The sequence below is a fragment of the Fundulus heteroclitus genome, unplaced genomic scaffold (genome assembly GCF_011125445.2).
Source record: "Fundulus heteroclitus isolate FHET01 unplaced genomic scaffold, MU-UCD_Fhet_4.1 scaffold_56, whole genome shotgun sequence".
Taxonomy (NCBI): domain Eukaryota; kingdom Metazoa; phylum Chordata; class Actinopteri; order Cyprinodontiformes; family Fundulidae; genus Fundulus; species Fundulus heteroclitus.
Window position 1 is genome coordinate 1509381 of NW_023396989.1, and position 18384 is coordinate 1527764.

The 18384-nt window shown below is 48.6% G+C and overlaps 2 protein-coding genes across 9 annotated transcripts in view; one reads left to right on the forward strand and one right to left on the reverse strand.

Annotated features, from left to right (window-relative positions):
• Positions 1-18384, reverse strand: part of LOC105922418 (M1-specific T cell receptor alpha chain-like) — a 571536-nt gene that overhangs the window by 435207 nt on the left and 117945 nt on the right. The window lies entirely within an intron of this gene.
• Positions 1-18384, forward strand: part of LOC118556065 (ras GTPase-activating protein nGAP-like) — a 59671-nt gene that overhangs the window by 19904 nt on the left and 21383 nt on the right. For 4 of the 8 annotated variants that reach the window (XM_036132885.1, XM_036132884.1, XM_036132882.1 and 1 more), the window contains exons 4-8: positions 12419-12525; positions 15193-15305; positions 17668-17726; positions 17883-17977; positions 18057-18155. In XM_036132885.1, the coding sequence (XP_035988778.1) occupies positions 12419-12525; positions 15193-15305; positions 17668-17726; positions 17883-17977; positions 18057-18155 (473 nt within the window). Of the gene's footprint in view, positions 1-2342; positions 2479-11242; positions 11268-12418; positions 12526-15192; positions 15306-17667; positions 17727-17823; positions 17978-18056; positions 18156-18384 lie in introns of those variants that run through there. The other 4 variants (XM_036132883.1, XM_036132881.1, XM_036132886.1 and 1 more) reach the window with 3 other exon arrangements.

Consider the following 18384-nt stretch of genomic DNA (forward strand, 5'->3'; position numbering starts at 1 on the left):
TTGCTGCGGTCCAGCAGCAGCTCAGGTTTAATTTCAGCTCCTGGTCTGATTACAGCGTCTGACCGTCAGGGTGTCCCACAACAACCACTCTTCCTCCTCCTCTTCCTCCTCCTGCTCCTCTTCCTCCTCCTCCTCCTCTTCCTCCTCCTCCTGCTCTGACAGGAAGGCTGGCGTTTGGATCCTGGACGCTGAATGCTCGCTCTAAAGCAGCAGCTAGTTGCTGTTCTTCAGTTAAATCTACAGACAAGCTGCAGCTTTTCTCCTTCCTCTCTTTTAAATAAAGTTTTTTCTCTACAGAATCAACACAGACCAGCTTTAACTAAACAAAAAGTTCCAGACAGTAAAAATCTACATAACTGAGACATTTGACTCATGTTCTTGAAATCATCCCAACGTGGAACGTTCCAGGTGAGGTTCTGATGGTACCAACGGGCCTGTGGCTGCACAGTGGGACCTGCAGGAGGATAAATGAGGCAGGAAGGACCCGAGGACGTCTTTATAGATGAAAATGAGATCTGAGCGGTTCTGGACCTGAATGCTCCGTGATGGACCGGGCCCAACGTCTGCCTTCATAGAATCTGACGGACACTAAGATGCTTCCTGCTCTGGAAGAGAAGCTCGTTACCAGAGGAGCTTTCCTTCTGCTAGCTACCAGTGCGACCTTTGACCCATCAGCGTTTAGGACCCATCAGGTGAAGGACGGCAGGCCGGACAGCGTCTAAAGCGGCCTGCAGGCGCAGCAGTCACAGTTTCACTGTGGTGGAAAACCACAGAGTCGTCAGCGTAGAACACGCTCTGCATGCTGGGAAACCCCCAGTTCTCAGTCAGACGCCGCGTCACGCTCAGCCCGACCAGAACCAGAACCAGAACCCAGAACCAGAACCAGAACCCAGGTTCCCCGAGCAGCCTGGAAACAAATGGAAACGTGTCGTTACCTCCAGGAGAAGACATGGACACAGAACCTCACTTTCAAAGCCTGAAATCTGGATTTCTAAAGCTAAATTACTGAAATCTGGATTTCTAAAGCTAAGTTACTGAAATCTGGATTTCTAAAGCTAAATTACTGCAGGAATCAGAGAGAATGCATTTTAGTTCTGAAAGCTGGAGGTTTGGGTTCACTCATTAACCCGCTGTGGGAAGCTACAGACTTCCTGGTTACTCAACTGGAACTATTTTTATTTATTTACAGTGCACAGTACACCTCATCACGAGCAGCATAGTAAAAGCATAAAAACGACAAGTGTCATGCATTATTAGTAAGCAGGTGAAAACATTTGATAGAAACAGAATAAAGCATCGTTGATAAAAAATTAAACATGGAATAATTACAGTAACGGGTTGGAGAGGTGTCACACATTCATAGCTTAAGATCATCTTTGAGCCAAAAACATCCGCCGTCATCCTGACCCGATGTCAGAAACCTGAACAGGAAATGAGAATAATCTGCATTTTAACCCGGAAACGTCATCATCCAGAAATGTGCTGAACCTTGACAGGAAAGAGAGATTTGGACCTAGGAACCTGTGGAGGTTCTCTTCCTGGACCCATGAAAACTGCTGCAGGGATCTCTGGGAAAGTCTGGAAGATGAGAAATGTTTCTCTAATTTAACGTTTCTGTTTTTAAGATGACAACGTCATGCTTATTGCTGCTGTCTGTGAGTAATTCATGGTAAAAGCTGAGCAGCATCTGTGCTGTAAATCAGGTAAACTTTATGAGCTGACTGGGTGACAGCCAGCTAATGCTAAAGCTAACCTGTGTTGACAACCTGTGAAAATGTCATTATGTGAATAGAATAAAGATCCATACGTGGATCAGTTGATTAAAACAAGAGACAAATAGAATCAAATTAAATTAGCTATTATGAAAGCATTTAAACCATAATTTAAATATTTGGTTTCAAACAGTTGAATATGTCAGAAAGTAATAAAACAAAGACAATTTTAAAGCTGAAAGCGCATTAATCTTTATCCTGAAATGAAACGCCCCAATGTTCCTGCCTGCCGGGCTCTTATTGTGAAGGTCCAGACTTCCGGGCTTTTAGTGTGAAGGTCCAGACTTCTGGGCTCTTATTGTGAAGGTCCAGACTGCAGGGCTCTTATTTTGAAGGTTCAGACTGCAGTGCTCTTATTGTGAAGGTCCAGACTGCAGGGCTCTTATTGTGAAGGTCCAGACTTCCTGGCTCTTATTGTTGCTAAGGCCCAGACTTCTGGGCTCTTATTGTGAAGTTCCAGCCTGCCGGGCTCTTATCGTGAAGGTCCAGACTGCAGGGCTCTTATTGTGAAGTTCCAGCCTGCCGGGCTCTTATTGTGAAGGTCCAGACTTCCTAGCGCTTATTGTTGCTAAGGCCCAGACTTCCGGGCTCTTATTGTGAAGGTGTGAGCGGAAGTGAGCTTGCCGGTCGGCGCAGTCTGGACGGCTGAATGAATGCGGCTCCGGTTCGGGACATGTCCGGACTTCGGTTCTGATGGAGCTGCTCGGTGAGTCCCGACATGTTCGCTGCTCCGGGCCCGGCGTTCGGTCACCGGTGCGCGGCAGCCTCTGCGGCCGGCTCCGGGCTCCTCTCCTCCGGCTGCTCGGCGCTGAGCCGCCGCTGAAGGAGTTGGTGTCCCGGGCTGCAGGAACCTGCCGCAGAAACGGAACCGAACTGAGCCGGTACCGGTACCGGTCAGGATTTGGAGTAAAACCGTTGCCAGTCTGAACTAGCGGTTGTCCAGCCGACTGATCCGGATCAGAACCGAACTTGGGGTTAAAGCCGAGCCGCAGAACTTTAGTCCGTTTGTTGCTGTGGGAGTTCTGCTGGGATTAATAAAGTTTTCCTGCTTCGGTACCAGTTGGACCCGTAATCTGACTGTAACTGGACCGCATTTGTCCGGTTCGGTTAGTTCTGTTCGCCAGGTAGAAAAAATCTCAACGGGTTTAAACCCAGGTCGGTTCGGTTCGGTGTGATGGTCTAAAACTTTACTGAAGGATTTTAGTCCAGGTCGGTTCTGGAAAGGTTCTGGAAAGGTTCTGGACTGATGTTAGTGTTCCTTGAGGGAAGGAGCATCATCCGGAGTCCATGTGGCTCCTGTCTGGTGCTGTCCTGGTTCTGACCCACTTTATCCCGGGTTATTCTGGGTTTAACTCAAATTTAACCTGGTTTATTATTCCGGTTTTATTCTGTTTCCAATCCCGGCTTTATTCTGCAGATAAATCCTGGTTTAATGTCAGGTTCTGATCTGAATGTTTTCCTGGTTGTTTTTATCCCCTGAGACTTTATTCAGATTTTATTTTCACTGTTTCCTGCTTTTATTGCGCTTCTATTTGGAGTCTTTGGGGATTTTTTTTTAACTATCTGAAGTCCAGACAGAGATTGTTGATACGGCTTAAATAACGTTAAATAATGTTAATATTAAAAAGTTCATCCAGATTTATTTTAAATCAATCCTACTTTAATCCAGATTTTTTTTTAATCTGATGCAGAATTGATCTCATTTTATTAGCATACAAAGCTTTATTTTACTTTATGAATGTTACAAATTAGGAATGAAAGTTATTAAGTCTGAATTTGATGGAGATTAGGGATCGATTAACGATTAATTGATGGGTGGCTATCTCCTTAATACCTGAGATTTATCTTTACATAACATGGAGTGATTTATACAATATGCTACATTTAAAAAAGCACATTATTATATTTTAACAATTTATTGTGTCCCATGTGTCACCATATACCTTTATGCACATTTTCCTCCTTTTGTTTATTAAGCCGATGTGTGACAAGTGAATTTCTCCACTGTGAGATCAATAAAGCCTATCTTATCTTATCTTATCTTGTCTTATGTATTAAATACTGACGGAATAAACAAAAAGAATGTGTTTTGTCACACATTAGTAAACTTGTCTGGACTAGGTGACTACAGCTTCCTTATAAGAGAAACATATTTATACAATCTAACAAAAGGGGAACCTATGAGGTGAATAGAAACACATGAGACGAATAAAATATGTGAATCCTGATGATCTTTAGGAAAGTCGCCACCATCAGCCGTGATTTAAACGTCTTTTCTACCGTGTTGCAGTATTTAGCGGGATGTTCTCCACTTTTGTTGTCCTCGCCTTCCTAACACTTTGGCCAGTTTTGGTTGAGAAGCTGCCGCTGCTCCGCCATGCAGCACGGACAAATGTCGCCATTCAGGTGGGAACTTAAGGAGCTTTAGTGTTTATATTTAGAAACAGAACCATGGAGTATTTTTACGTTCAGTAAACGGTGTAAAATACTCACACTGGACTCTGATTGGACCGTCTCACTGTTGTGGCGCCTGCACCATGATTACTTCTCTCACAACTCCTGTGTTGTGGCTCCGCTTAATGATGAGTGGCGCCCTCTTGTGGCTGGTGGCCACACTACAGCGCTGAATGAAGGTCCGTCTGGTGCAGGTCGATGCTGATGTGCTAAAACGATTTAGCTTTTCCTTTTTTGTGAAACCGGTATGAAGCTATAACTTCACTAGATGCTCCACATTCCTCACTTTAATGCATGGGAACACTGCAGTATTTTGTTCTTACTAAAACTATAATTTTATTCTCATAATTTCCAAAAATAAAAATAAAAGTTTGGTAACCCCTGGCGAGGTGGATGTTATCAGTTAATCGAATAGAAGGAACTTTAATCTAATTAACCATTAATCAACAATCATAACTCGTTTGTTTGCATCTGCAGCCCAAACTCTCTGAGTAACAGAACAGAAAGAGCTTAAACCGTCTCCTCCTCCTCTGACCGATCCAATAGAACCCAAACGTTCAGAACCAGAACCGGACCCCCAGCTGCTCTCATTGCGTCAGAGTTTCATGACGTGGAAACGTCCCGTAACAGCTGATATCTGCTCATCTGGTTTCTGCCTCCGTCCTCCTCAGCCAGGTGTGACGCTCCGCTCTCCTGACAGCCAATCACAGCACATGTCGGCTGTGGCTAAAGGTGTGTCCTTCCTGATCTGATGTCAGCTTCAGGGCGTGTTTACTCTCCGTCCAGCTGACAGCAGCTCTCTGCAGGGAAAGCACACTCCAGCTCACCGCGGCGCTAAACCTCAGGTACTCTTCACCTTTACCAGATACCGCCGCCGTTTGCTCCGCCCAGCAGGGACTGGGTCCTTGGATCAGTCTGCTCCTGTCTGGATCACCTTTGTGGTGACGTTTACCTGCAGGATGTGGACGAGCTGAGTTCAAGCAGCCCGTGATGCTGCAGGCCGGCTCTTCTCCGCAGCCTGACGTTCACTTTCAGTTTGTCTCAGAGCTGATCTCAGTTCAGCTTCAATCAGCTTTGTTAATTAATTCAGAGGAATGTCTGCAGAGGCAGAAGCCGAGCCGGTTTCTTTCAGTCAGAAGACATTCTTTGAATATTTGTTGTGAAAGCTGAGCTCTGTCAGGTTCGCTGGTATGAACAACGAGGAGGAGGAGGAGGAAGAGGAGGAGGAGGAGAGCTGCCGTTTGTTTCTTACGCCGCTGAGCAACGACGTCCTCTGGAGTATCCAGAGGACGAAGGTTCACTAAAGTTCATGAGAAACGCAGCAGATTGGTGACTGAAATGATGTTCAGGTGTTTCTCAGGTAGAGGATTTCTTTTTCATCCAAGCAGTTTCTTATATTAGAGTGAAACGTACCAAAGATCTCACATTAAATTAACACATGTAGCGTTCTAACATTCAAATAAAAAATGTCAACACTAACATGTAGTGTGCCGCATTTACGCGCCAAAGTTGGCAGCAAACATACCAAGCAGGACACCAAATATAACTTCTTCAGTAATCTAACATTGGTACCATATTTAGCAAACTGCATTAGCATTCCAAACTTAGTATTAAAAATACTAAATACTAGCTAAGGTAGCATGCTAACATTAGAATAGAATAGAATTTAACTTTATTGTCATTGCACTGTCACAAGTACAGAGCAACTAAATGTGTTCTCTGCTTTTAACCCATCACCCTTGGGGAGCAGTGGGCTGCCATGTGCGGCACCTGGGGAGAAATCTGGGGTTAAGGGTCTTGCTCAGGGACCCAGAGTGCAGGCAGTGGGGATTGAACCGGGTACTTGCATCCTTCTCTGAGTGCAAGCGTGCTGCTCTAACCACTAGGCCACCACTCCTCTTATTTATTTTTATTTAGCATATAAATAAAAAAAATGATTCCAATAGGATAAAGTATAAAAGAATAGGAATACAACCTTTAGGTAAATGCTAACCCCAAAGCTAACAGAAAACATTCCAACGATGGCGTAGTTAGCATAGGTAGCATGCTAAGTTTTAAACAGCGATGTAGCCTAAAACGTAGCGTGGTTCTAAACATTAAAACATTTAGACTATGACACACCTCTCTAACGTTAACATTTTACTGTCCATAAAACCTGGACCACAGTATGCTATTGCTACCATAAGCTATATTATTAGCACTGTGGCTAGCTTTAGCATAAAACATACCAAAGATAACATATTTAGCACATATACATTAGCATATCATAATGTAGCACAACAAATGTTCTTTAAAATACCAGAAATGACCTGTTTGTTGTGATATATTCTAACTCTGACTTTAGCATTACGCTGTATGACAGAGGGCTACGTTAGCATGCTGTAGTCTGCATGAAACGTGACAGAGGTCGTGCTGCTACAGGAATCTGTTCAGTTTATTATGGCGTGACAGTGGAGCGCGTCCTGGAAACAAACGTGGCTAACCACTGTTAGCGCTGCCAGCTGCCCCGTATCTTTATTGTCCCGGTGAAGACGTCCGGTATTTTGGAGAATCTGTGAATGACTGAATGTAGTTTAAAGCACTTTGGGGTCCTGAAGCTGTGATAAAGCACTTTATAAGTGCAGGTTACTTTTTACCATTTTACCATTTAATAGATAACAACTCAGAGTTACTATTATGCCAACGTGAATCGTCTCTTAAAAATACCCTAGACAACGTTAGCATGCTAAGGCTGACATCTCCGGCGAGTTATTGGGATTCAGTCACAAATGAGCTGAAATCATTTCCTTATTGTTTAAAATATTGAATGTATCATCCAAGCATTTATGTAGATGGAAAATATCTTAAAGTTCAGAGAAGCGTCTGGATGACAGGAAGGAAACTCATCCAAACACAGACCGGATCAGGAGTTTCTAATCCACAGCCTGCAGCGTTTAGACGCTGCCTGAGGTGCAGTCTGAGGGCAGGAGGCTCACTAAGGTGCAGTCGCTGTTTCTACTCCACCCTCAGACACAAAGGTTTGCTGTCAGCCATTCTCAATGAACCAACAGGAGTGTCTCAGACATTCCTGCCGCCGCGGTCTGGTGACATCACCGCTCCCATTCATCCCGTCTGGGTTACGGCTCCGCCCACGCCCAGGTTCAGAGGGAACCAGGTGAAGGTTCAGGTGAAGGTTCAGGTGAAGGTTCAGGTAAAGGTTCAGGTAAAGGTTCAGGTGAAGGTTCAGGTAAAGGTTCAGGTGAAGGTTCAGGCTTTCATTGTGGGAACACTTCTAATTTAACACAGAGAAGGAAGCCGTGTTCTGCTGGTAGTTACAGGTGGAGCTGGTCAGCAGGTGTGTTCTCCAGGTCTGGACAGGTGGAATGATGGTTTTTACCTGGTGAAAGATGGAGATCAGGGTGGAGAAGATCCTGCCTCTGATCACCTGCTGCTAACGAGGCTGAAACCAGAGAAAGGATGAAATCATCAGATCACAGTTATACTTCCTGAAATGATGAACTAAAGTAGATTATAAAGGTTTAGATTATAAAGGTTTAGATCAACCAAGTCACGTTATTTTTTTATAATTGACCTAAGTGAACTTCCTGTAACTGGTTCTGGTGGTTAACATCAGAACCAGAGGAAAGCCGTCAGACTTTATGATCCGGGTCGTTTCCTGAAGACGATCTCGTCTGGTTCTGAGCTCGTCAGAACCAGACGGACCTCGGTCAGTTTTCAGTCTGAGTTTTCTCAGCATGTTCAGTTGGACCTGGATCTGAACTCGCCGTTTCGGACCCACATTCCTGAGCGGCGCCGAGCCAAAACCACCTGGAGCTATTTCTGGGTGTTTGTCTGCAAACTAAACAGGAACGTAATGACCGGTTCTGCTTCTGGTGAGGTTTGCTCCACCTGCTGACGCTCCGTTCTCTGACCACCGGGTTCTGGTGCCGTTCATCACAGTTTCTGGGATGTTCTGGAAGAATCTCGGACCTGCCGTCTCTGCTGCTGGCCTTAGATGGACGGGTCTGCAGCAGAACTTTGGGTTTTTCTCCTGTAAAAATCCTGGGTTCTGTTCCCGGGTTAAATCTGTTCCCCGTCCATCAGTCAGCTGTAGAACTAACTGATTGGTGAGACGTCGGTTCCAGGAATGTGATCAGTTAGAACGTGTCGGTTCTCCAGAACCAGCAGCCTCTCAGTCAGCGGTTCTGGCTCTCCGGTCCTTTCCGGCAGGCGGATGGAGGAGCTTCTCCGTCACCTGATAACGTCCTCTCTGAGCTCCTGGTCTATTCTTAGCCTCGCTCCCGCGGGTCCTTCCGGAAAGCTTTGTGGCTGCAGACCGACACGTGAGCGCCGGCAGCATCAGAACCGCTCAGCGCCAGGAAACCGTCCAGGAAGAGGACATGTGGAAGAACTGATGAGACAGCCGGTGTCCTCTGGTCCACTGCAGTGAGGACAGGTTCTGTTCTCCCAGCAGATCTAACAGAACATTTCTCCTCGTTAAACCACAGAGACGAGGTTGTTGTCTGGGCCGTCAGGACGTGGCGTCCACTGCAGCGCCACCTACCACTCGCTTTGGGTCGTGCTGTTTGACCCCAGCTCTGAATTATCCTCAGATCATTGCTACGCCCGTAAATGTTCAATTCTGGACTTCCTGCTGTAATCGGGTTTTAATCGGACCAGGAGCAGAGGGAACACTGCAAGAGCAGTCCCCATTATAACTGTTTTACTTGTGTTTTAAACAAAGATAAAATAGCTACAAATCTCATTTTAACTGGCTTTAGCTCTTTAACCTACAGCTAACGCAGCTAGCATGAATAGCAGTCCCCGTTAAACAGATTTACTCATGTTTTAAACAAAGATTAAATGGCTAAAAATCTCATTTCAACCTGGCTTGAGTGCTGTATCATAGCGGCTAATGCAGCTAGCATGAATAGCAGGCCCCATTAAAACAGTTTTACTCCTATTTTAAACAAAGAATAAAATGGCTCCAAATTTCATTTTAACTGGCTTTAGCTCTTTAACCTAGCAGCTAACGCAGCTAGCATGAATAGCAGGCCCCATTAAAACAGTTTTACTCCTATTTTAAACAAAGAATAAAATGGCTACAAATTTCATTTTAACTGGCTTTAGCTCTTTAACCTAGCAGCTAACGCAGCTAGCATGAATAGCAGGCCCCATTAAAACAGTTTTACTCCTATTTTAAACAAAGAATAAAATGGCTACAAATTTAATTTTAACTGGCTTTAGCTCTTTAACCTACAGCTAACGCAGCTAGCATGAATAGCAGTCCCCGTTAAACAGATTTACTCATGTTTTAAACAAAGATTAAATGGCTAAAAATCTCATTTCAACCTGGCTTGAGTGCTGTATCATAGCGGCTAATGCAGCTAGCATGAATAGCAGGCCCCATTAAAACAGTTTTACTCCTATTTTAAACAAAGAATAAAATGGCTCCAAATTTCATTTTAATTGGCTTTAGCTCTTTAACCTAGCAGCTAACGCAGCTAGCATGAATAGCAGGCCCCATTAAAACAGTTTTACTCCTATTTTAAACAAAGAATAAAATGGCTACAAATTTCATTTTAACTGGCTTTAGCTCTTTAACCTAGCAGCTAACGCAGCTAGCATGAATAGCAGGCCCCATTAAAACAGTTTTACTCCTATTTTAAACAAAGAATAAAATGGCTACAAATTTCATTTTAACTGGCTTTAGCTCTTTAACCTAGCAGCTAACGCAGCTAGCATGAATAGCAGGCCCCATTAAAACAGTTTTACTCCTATTTTAAACAAAGAATAAAATGGCTACAAATTTAATTTTAACTGGCTTTAGCTCTTTAACCTACAGCTAATGCAGCTAGCATGAATAGCAGTCGCTGTTAAACAGATTTACTTGTGTTTTAAACAAATATAAAATGGCTACAAATCTCATTTTAACCTGGCTTTAGCGCTGTATCATAGCGGCTAATGCAGCTAGCATAAATAGCAGGCCCCATTGAAACAGTTTTACTTGTGTTTTAAACAAAGATAAATGGCTACAATTTTTATTTTAAACCGGATTTAGCTTTGTATCCTAGCGGCTAATGCAGCTAGCATGAATAGAAGTTCCCATTAAAACACTTTTACTTGTATTTTAAACAAAGATAAAAGGTTTACAGGTTTCATTTTAACCTGACTTTAGCGCTGTATCCTAGCGGCTAACGCAGCTAGCATGAATAGCAGTCACTGTTAAACAGATTTACTCGTATTTTAAGATAAAAGGGCAACAATTTAAATTTTAACCTGGCTTTAGCTCTGTATCCTAGCAGCTAATGCAGCTAGCATGAATAGCAGTCACTGTTAAACAGTTTTACTTGTGTTTTTAAAGAAAGATAAAGGCTACAGGTTTTATTTTAACTTGGCTTTAGCTCTGTATCCTAGCAGCTAATGCAGCTAGCATGAATAGCACGTGTGTCATGAGAGGATCCAGTTTTCTGGTTCCTGATCCAGCAGGTTCAGCCTTCCTGTTACCTGCCTGACCAGTCTTCGTTGAGCAGCATCTTCCGCACTGAAGAGTGTGACCTGGCTGCTCTCACGGTGAATCTGCTGACCTCTGACCCAAATGTTACAGACCAGGAGGCATCGGTGTGGTTCTGGTCACATGGTACCAGGGTTAGCGGTTCTGTTGGTGTAACAAAGCGACCAGTGTGGCTCTGAGCCGGTCAGTGAGACTGACGGTGAGGCGCTGGGCTCATGTCTGCAGCCCCCAGAGCTGCGTCCCACATCAGGAGGCTGAGAGGAACCTGATCAGCAGCAGGAGGAGGAGGAGGAGGAGGAGGAGGAGGAAGGGGGAGGATTGATTGGATAAATGCGGTAAAGCCTGGAGGGTTAGAGTTGCTGCTGAGTGAAAGGAGGAGGCTGCGGTGCTGAGGAGGGAGAGGCAGGATGGAGGCTGTCGCTGGGACCAAGACGGATGTCTGCAGCTTAACCTGATTGGCTGGCAGGCGGCGGCCGCTCCGGCCAATCCCGTCTGACCCTGTGTGTGTGTGTCCTCTCCTCAGATGATGGGGAACAGCTGCGATCGAGGTATGTTTCTGTCATGTGACCGGGCCGCCGTACTTCCTGCAGCATGCTGCCTGAACTTCTGTCCGGGACGAAGAGCAGCGATGGCGGCCGTGTCTGGGACCGCCGTGGCGTCTCTTTCTCCTCCATCAGCTGTCCGTGTGTGTGCATGAAAGTTTGCTTCCCTGCAGCGCTGCGCCCATGCAGCGCATGCAGCGGGCGTCCTGCTGCAGCTGGAAGCCGATCCGGCTCTCTGCTGCATGCTGCGCTGGCTGCAGCGCGTCATGCTCCCCGGCATGTAAACATCCTGCTGCTGACCGGACCGTCCTGCTGCTGACCGGACCGTCCTGCTGCTGACCGGACCGTCCTGCTGCTGACCGGACCGTCCTGCTGGTCCCTCCTGGAGGTGCACCAGCAGCCGGTCGGCTCAGGACGGATCATTTCATGGCTGCTCATCTTCCATGTCGCTCCGTACGTTCAGTTTGAAACGGTTTCATGCAGCGTCCTGCAGCTCAGACCCAGATTTAGGAGGAGAACTCCGGTTTGGGGATAAAATTAGTTTTAATTTATCTAAATACTCTGAGGAGTCCAACGAGGGATTTCTGCTGGGCGGAACCGGCACAACCAGAACTGGACCGGTTCTTTACTCCCAGACTCTGAGTGTCCATGTGGACCTGGAGAAGCTTTGAGCCAGACTGGACCTCCGTAGACAGAGGAACCGTCTACATCAGCTGGTCTGAGATTCACCAGGAGATCATCAGACCAGCTGGACCTTGGTTAGGGTTAGGACCCAGGAACACTGAACCGGATCCATGCAGCATGTTGCTAACGGCGACCATCATTACACCTAAAGTACTCTGTTTTATTGAAGAAATGAAGAGGACGGCGACCATCATTACACCTAAAGTACTCTGTTTTATTGAAGAAATGAAGAGGTCGTTAATGCTGGTTTCCAGGTTGGTTAAACATCAGCAGAAGATCCGTTTGTTGATCTCAGAGGCTGAGGGTCCAGCAGGAGGAGCAGAGCTGCTCTGGGTGTTGGACTTTCAGGAACCAGCAGCTCTGAGCAGTCCATCTGTCCATCTGTCCTCAGTCTGGTGGTCCTCCAGAGATGCTGCAGCTGATGGTGGCTGCACTACCTGCTTACGCTGAACTTTGTCTCTCTGTCTCTGCAGAAGCGTCTTCGGAGCGGTCTCCGAGGAGGAGGAGCATTTCTGGTCTTGGCGGCTCGGAGAAGAACATCGCGGTCGACAATCCCAACTCTTCTCCTTTCAGAGTGCCGGTGAGTTTGAGAAGAAGCGTTGGTTAATATCATTGCTGTTAGCCGCCAGCTGTGATTGGTACCGCGGCAGAACCCGGTCACCAGGCCGTCTCTGTGATGCTGAGTTGTGACCAGACGGTGTTAGCTTATGTCGTCCAGGAGGTTTCCTGACCTTTTTACGTTCCTCTATCAGTGTGCGAGCGTTAGCCTGTGGTGTTAGCTTATAGCATTAGCTTGTGTCCTTAGCTTATAGCATTAGCTTTTGGAGTTAGCTTGTGGTGTTAGCTTATAGTATTAGCTTGTGTCGTTAGCTTATAGCATTAGCTTTTGCCGTTAGCTTGTAGTGTTAGCTTGTGTCGTTAGCTTGTGTCGTTATGTTGTAATGTTAGCTTGTAGTGTTAGCTTGTAGTGTTAGCTTGTGTCATTAGCTTATAGCATTAGCTTTTGCTGTTAGCTTGTAGTGTTAGCTTGTGTCGTTAGCTTGTGTCATTAGCTTGTAGTGTTAGCTTGTAGTGTTAGCTTGTGTCGTTAGCTTGTGTCATTAGGTTGTAATGTTAGCTTGTAGTGTTAGCTTGTAGTGTTAGCTTGTGGTGTTAGCTTCTACCGTTAGCTTCTAGCGTTAGCCTGTGGCGTTAGCTTAGCATGTAGCATTGTACGAGCCTTACAGGTCCTCCCAACCACCCTTGTGGGTCCATCTTGGCTCCTTTAGGACACAGATCTCTGCTTTAAAGGATCGGTCCAAGTCGGGTCCGTGGTTCTGTTGGTGAACAGCACCAGTTCTAGTCTGCTCTAGCTGCCTGTGCCCAGTGATTGGACTGTGTGGGACATTTGGATCTGAAGCAGAACCGGAGTTTGGGTCGGGCCCTGGCAGACGGTTCCAGGCATGTTTTTAGGTTCTGTCAGAGCAGAAACAAACTGAAGCTACTCAGCAATCAGAACCTGTGGTGATCCAGTCGGGACGGTGCTGGTTCTGATGAGCCTGGTAGCAGCAGGAGGAGCGGTGCTGGTTCTGATGAGGGGCGGTGCTGGTTCTGATGAGCCTGGCAGCAGCAGTCGGGGCGGTGCTGGTTCTGATGAGGGGCGGTGCTGGTTCTGATGAGGGGCGGTGCTGGTTCTGATGAGGGGCGGTGCTGGTTCTGATGAGGGGCGGGCCGATGCGTTCAGGGTAATAATATCTCAGGAAACGCGGCCGCTCGGCACCAGCCTCTGTAGTGACAGCCGAGCTGCAGGGAGACGGGTCGGATCGTCAGCAGAACCACGCGACCCGGTTCTCTGCTGGCGGCGCTGAAGCTCAGGGAGATGAGTCATCATCATCAGTCAGAACCGCACGGGTCCAGTCTGTGTGCCGGGGAGTAACACAGCTTGGTTCTGATCCACTTCTGTCAGCCAGAGTTAGATATGCTGCAGTGGATGCAGACAGCTCAGTGGGAAGGTTCTGGATGATCGGACTCTTGGTCCAGAACCATCCTGCTGATCCGTTTGGGTCGGCTGCCCAGCTCTCTGTTGTCATTACTTCCTGCTCTAGTTCTGCAGGTCCGTGGTTCTGGTCATGGTTGAATGACGCTAAATCTGGACTGGTTCTGAACTCCCTGGGAGTTCTAATACAGGAAGATTCTGTTATGGCCTCCAGAACCTCTGGAAGCTGCCGACAGAGGCAACGGCCCGACAGGACATCACTGGGCTCCTCTGATCCGGGTTCTGCTCTGGTTCTGATCCAGGTTCTGATTCAGGTTCTGATCCAGGTTCTGCTCCGGGTTCCGATCAGGTTCTGCTCCGGGTTCTGATCAGGTTCTGCTCCAGGTTCTGACCCAGGTTCTGCTCCGGGTACTGCTCCGGCTTCTGATGCGGGTTCTGATCAGGTTCTGCTCCGGGTTCTGATCAGGTTCTGATGCGGGTTCTGCTCCAGGTTCTGACCCAGGTTCTGCTCCAGGTTCTGATCAGGTTCTGCTCCGGGTTCTGCTCCAGGTTCTGACCCAGGTTCTGATCAGGTTCTGCTCCGGGTTCTGATGCGGGTTCTGATGCAGGTTCTGATCAGGTTCTGATTCAGGTTCTGATCAGGTTCTGCTCCAGGTTCTGACCCAGGTTCTGATCAGGTTCTGCTCCAGGTTCTGATGCAGGTTCTGATGCGGGTTCTGATCAGGTTCTGCTCCGGGTTCTGATCAGGTTCTGCTCCAGGTTCTGATGCGGGTTCTGATCAGGTTCTGATCCAGGTTCTGATCAGGTTCTGCTCCAGGTTCTGATGCGGGTTCTGATGCGGGTTCTGATGCGGGTTCTGATCAGGTTCTGCTCCAGGTTCTGATCAGGTTCTGACCCAGGTTCTGACCCAGGTTCTGCTCCAGGTTCTGATGCGGGTTCTGATGCGGGTTCTGATCAGGTTCTGACCCAGGTTCTGACCCAGGTTCTGACCCAGGTTCTGCTCCAGGTTCTGATGCGGGTTCTGATGCGGGTTCTGATCAGGTTCTGCTCCAGGTTCTGACCCAGATTCTGCTCCAGGTTCTGACCCAGGTTCTGATCCAGGTTCTGATGCGGGTTCTGATGCGGGTTCTGATCAGGTTCTGATTCAGGTTCTGATCAGGTTCTGCTCCGGGTTCTGACCCAGGTTCTGCTCCAGGTTCTGCTCCAGGTTCTGATCAGGTTCTGATGCGGGTTCTGACCCAGGTTCTGATCCAGGTTCTGCTCCTCTTCCAGGGCTTCTTCAGCAAGCGTCTCAAAGGTTCCATCAAGAGGACGAAGAGCCAGACCAAACTGGACCGGAACACCAGCTTCCGGCTGCCGTCGCTCCGGCCCGCTGATGCAGACAGGTACCGCTGTGGCAGAACTCATCAGAACTTTTGGTGTCGTCATACCGGACCTTAGGTACCACATGGTACCGGTACTGATAATGTTTACCATAGTTCTGTGTTGGTTCTAAAGCCGGACCCACAGGAACCAGAGTTTATGTCTGCGTCAGGTTTATTATTTCCTGTGATGGAACCGGTTTAAAGGTTCTGGTTCTGGTCGGACATGCGGCCCAGAGAGCCACAGGTTGTTGGTTTGATTCCTTTCTCTGCGTGGTAAACTGCTTTAGGGTAAGATACTGAAACCCGTGTTGTCTCTGTGAAGCTCTGCTTCTTTATTTCTAGCACTCTGTAACGGTCCGTGGTACCAGAACCGGGTTCTGTTGGGTCGCTGTAGCAGCCTCCTTCACAGCAGGCCCGGTACCGTGGGAACAGGGGTTCTGTGGAGCAGCTCTAGGCTGTCAGTACCTTACCAGCAGTAGACCCGGGTTCTGCTGCCGTTAGAACCAGAGAAGTTCTGACCGCAGAGGGTGGATGGCCGCGCCTTCAGGGGAGACGGACCTCCTTCGGTTCTTTCAGAACCAGAGTCCGACTCCTAGTGGACCCGGCCAATCAGCTCTCAGTGTCTCCGGCCAATCAGCTCCCTGTGTCACCGGCCAATCAGGTCTCTGTGTCACCGGCCAATCGGCTCTCTGTGTCTCCGGCCAATCGGCTCTCTGTGTCACCGGCCAATCGGCTCTCTGTGTCTCCGGCCAATCAGCTCTCTGTGTCACCGGCCAATCAGCTCTCTCTGTCCCCGGCCAATCGGCTCTCTGCTTCAGGCTAAACGTCTTCCTCGTCAGGAGCTGTGAAGTTCTGATGCTCGGTGTCAGAACCAGCGGGTCGGCTCTGTGTTTAGTAGCTGGTGGAACATTTGGATCTGGACCCGACCCTCAGAACCGCTGACTTATACTGGTTTGGACCGGACAGAACCTTCAGATTCTTTCATTCTGTGGTCCAGTTCTTGATCTGGGCCGGTTCTGGCTGTAGTGTCGCTGCAGAGTTTATAGTGACATCATCTCGGTTCTGAACAGCCGACCCGACTCGGTCTGATCCAAATCCAAATGTGTTCTGGTACCGGCTGAAGTCCAAACCTTTCATGAAGAACCGGGCTGTTTGGATCAGAACATGAGTCTTTATAGCCCCTCCACTCCAGGCCTTCTGAGGCCCGGTCCGGTTCTAGCCCTCTGTTCTGATGCGGCGGTTCTGAGTCCGTCACAAACATGAGGACTGTGTTCTGCCTATCTGGGCCTGAACCCAGAACCTCACAGCGAACACAGACACCGGTCCACCAGAACCACTGGCAGGTTCTGGTGGACCTCTGCTCTGGGCCCATCAGCAGCAGAACTGGGTCAGAGCGCTGAGTGCTTCCTGCTGCCGCAGAGCGGATCGGGTTTCTAATGCGGCCCGGCCCGACCCGGCCCGACCCGGCCCGGCCCGGCCCGGCCCGACCCGGCCCGTGTGTCTCAGATCATGGTTCTGATCGTTTGTCCAGAACTGGGTTAAGATGTAATCATCCCTGAGGAAAAACACATAAATGGTTCTGACCAACAGCTTTTTGGACTCTGGTTCTGTCCAGAACGTCTGCTGGTTCTGAAAAATGTCCTTCCAGTGAAGAGTCAAGGTTCTTTTGGACCAGAAACATTTCTGAGCTGAGGACCTGTCGGCGTGACTTTCAGATGTTCTGGTTCCAGACCGGATCTGGACCATCCAGGTGACCCGGTTCTCCTGCTCTGTGTCTGATCCAGTCCAGGTTCTGGAAGCTGATCCGATCACCTGATGGTGAGGCAGGGGTTCTGATTGGTGATCTGGGTTTATGTAACTGAGGAGCAGGCAGTCACAGAACCAGCCCCAGTGGACCCGGTTCTGGTTCTGGTCCTGGTTGCTAAACGTTCCCCGCTCCCCCCCCGATACGGGTCTGTAGTTGAAATGCCGGTGTCACATTCTGCCGCCTGGCGCCGTTGGATGAAGCTGGAGCAGGGGGACAGTGGGTGGTTCTGGTTCTGATCCAGTTCAGGTGGTTCTGGTTCTGATCCAGGGCGGTTCTGGTTGTGATCCGGGTCGGGCAGGTATGATCCAGGTCGGGTGGTTCTGGTTCTGATCTGGGGTGGTTCTGGTTCTGGTCAGGGCTGTTCTGGTTCTGATGCGGGGCGGTTCTGGTTCTGATCGGGTTCTGCCCCCCCCCCCCCAGGCCGCGCGGCCTCCCCAAGCTGAAGGAGTCCAGCTCCCAGGAGTCTCTGCTGAGTCCAGGCTCTGATGGGGTGGTTCTGGTTCTGGTTCTGATGAGGTTCTGGTTCTGGGGTGGTTCTGGTTCTGGTTCTAACCGGGTTCTCCCCCCCCCCCCCAGGCCGCGCGGCCTCCCCAGGCTGAAGGAGTCCAGCTCCCAGGAGTCTCTGCTGAGTCCAGGCTCTGATGGGGTGGTTCTGGTTCTGGTTCTGATGAGGTTCTGGTTCTGGGGTGGTTCTGGTTCTGGTTCTAACCGGGTTCTCCCCCCCCCCCCCAGGCCGCGCGGCCTCCCCAGGCTGAAGGAGTCCAGCTCCCAGGAGTCTCTGCTGAGTCCAGGCAGCGCGGTGGAGGCTCTGGACCTGAGCATGGAGGAGGACGTCTTCATCAAGCCGCTGCACAGCAGCATCCTGGGCCAGGAGTTCTGCTTCGAGGTGAGACCCACAGAACCGGGCCGGTACCAGAACCGGGCCCGGTACCAGAGCCTTAACGCGGTTCCGTCTCTCCTGACAGGTGACCTACTCCGGAGGCAGCAAGTGCTTCAGCTGCACCTCAGCGGCAGAGCGAGACAAGTGGATGGAGAACCTGAGGAGAACCGTTCAGCCCAACAAGGTGAGGTTCTGGACCCAGAACCGATGAGTCGGCTCTTCCTGCTGGGGAAGGTTCTCACTCATCAGGTTATTACAATAAAGTTAAAAACACAAAACATCTGGACTTTATTCTGAGTTAGAAGACGTTTAGCTTCATATCCAGAAAGATTTCTCAGTTCAGAACGTCTGCAGTAGAACTCCAGGATTTATACTACCGCCCAACTAAGGCCTGTTAGGTTCCAACTCTGAAA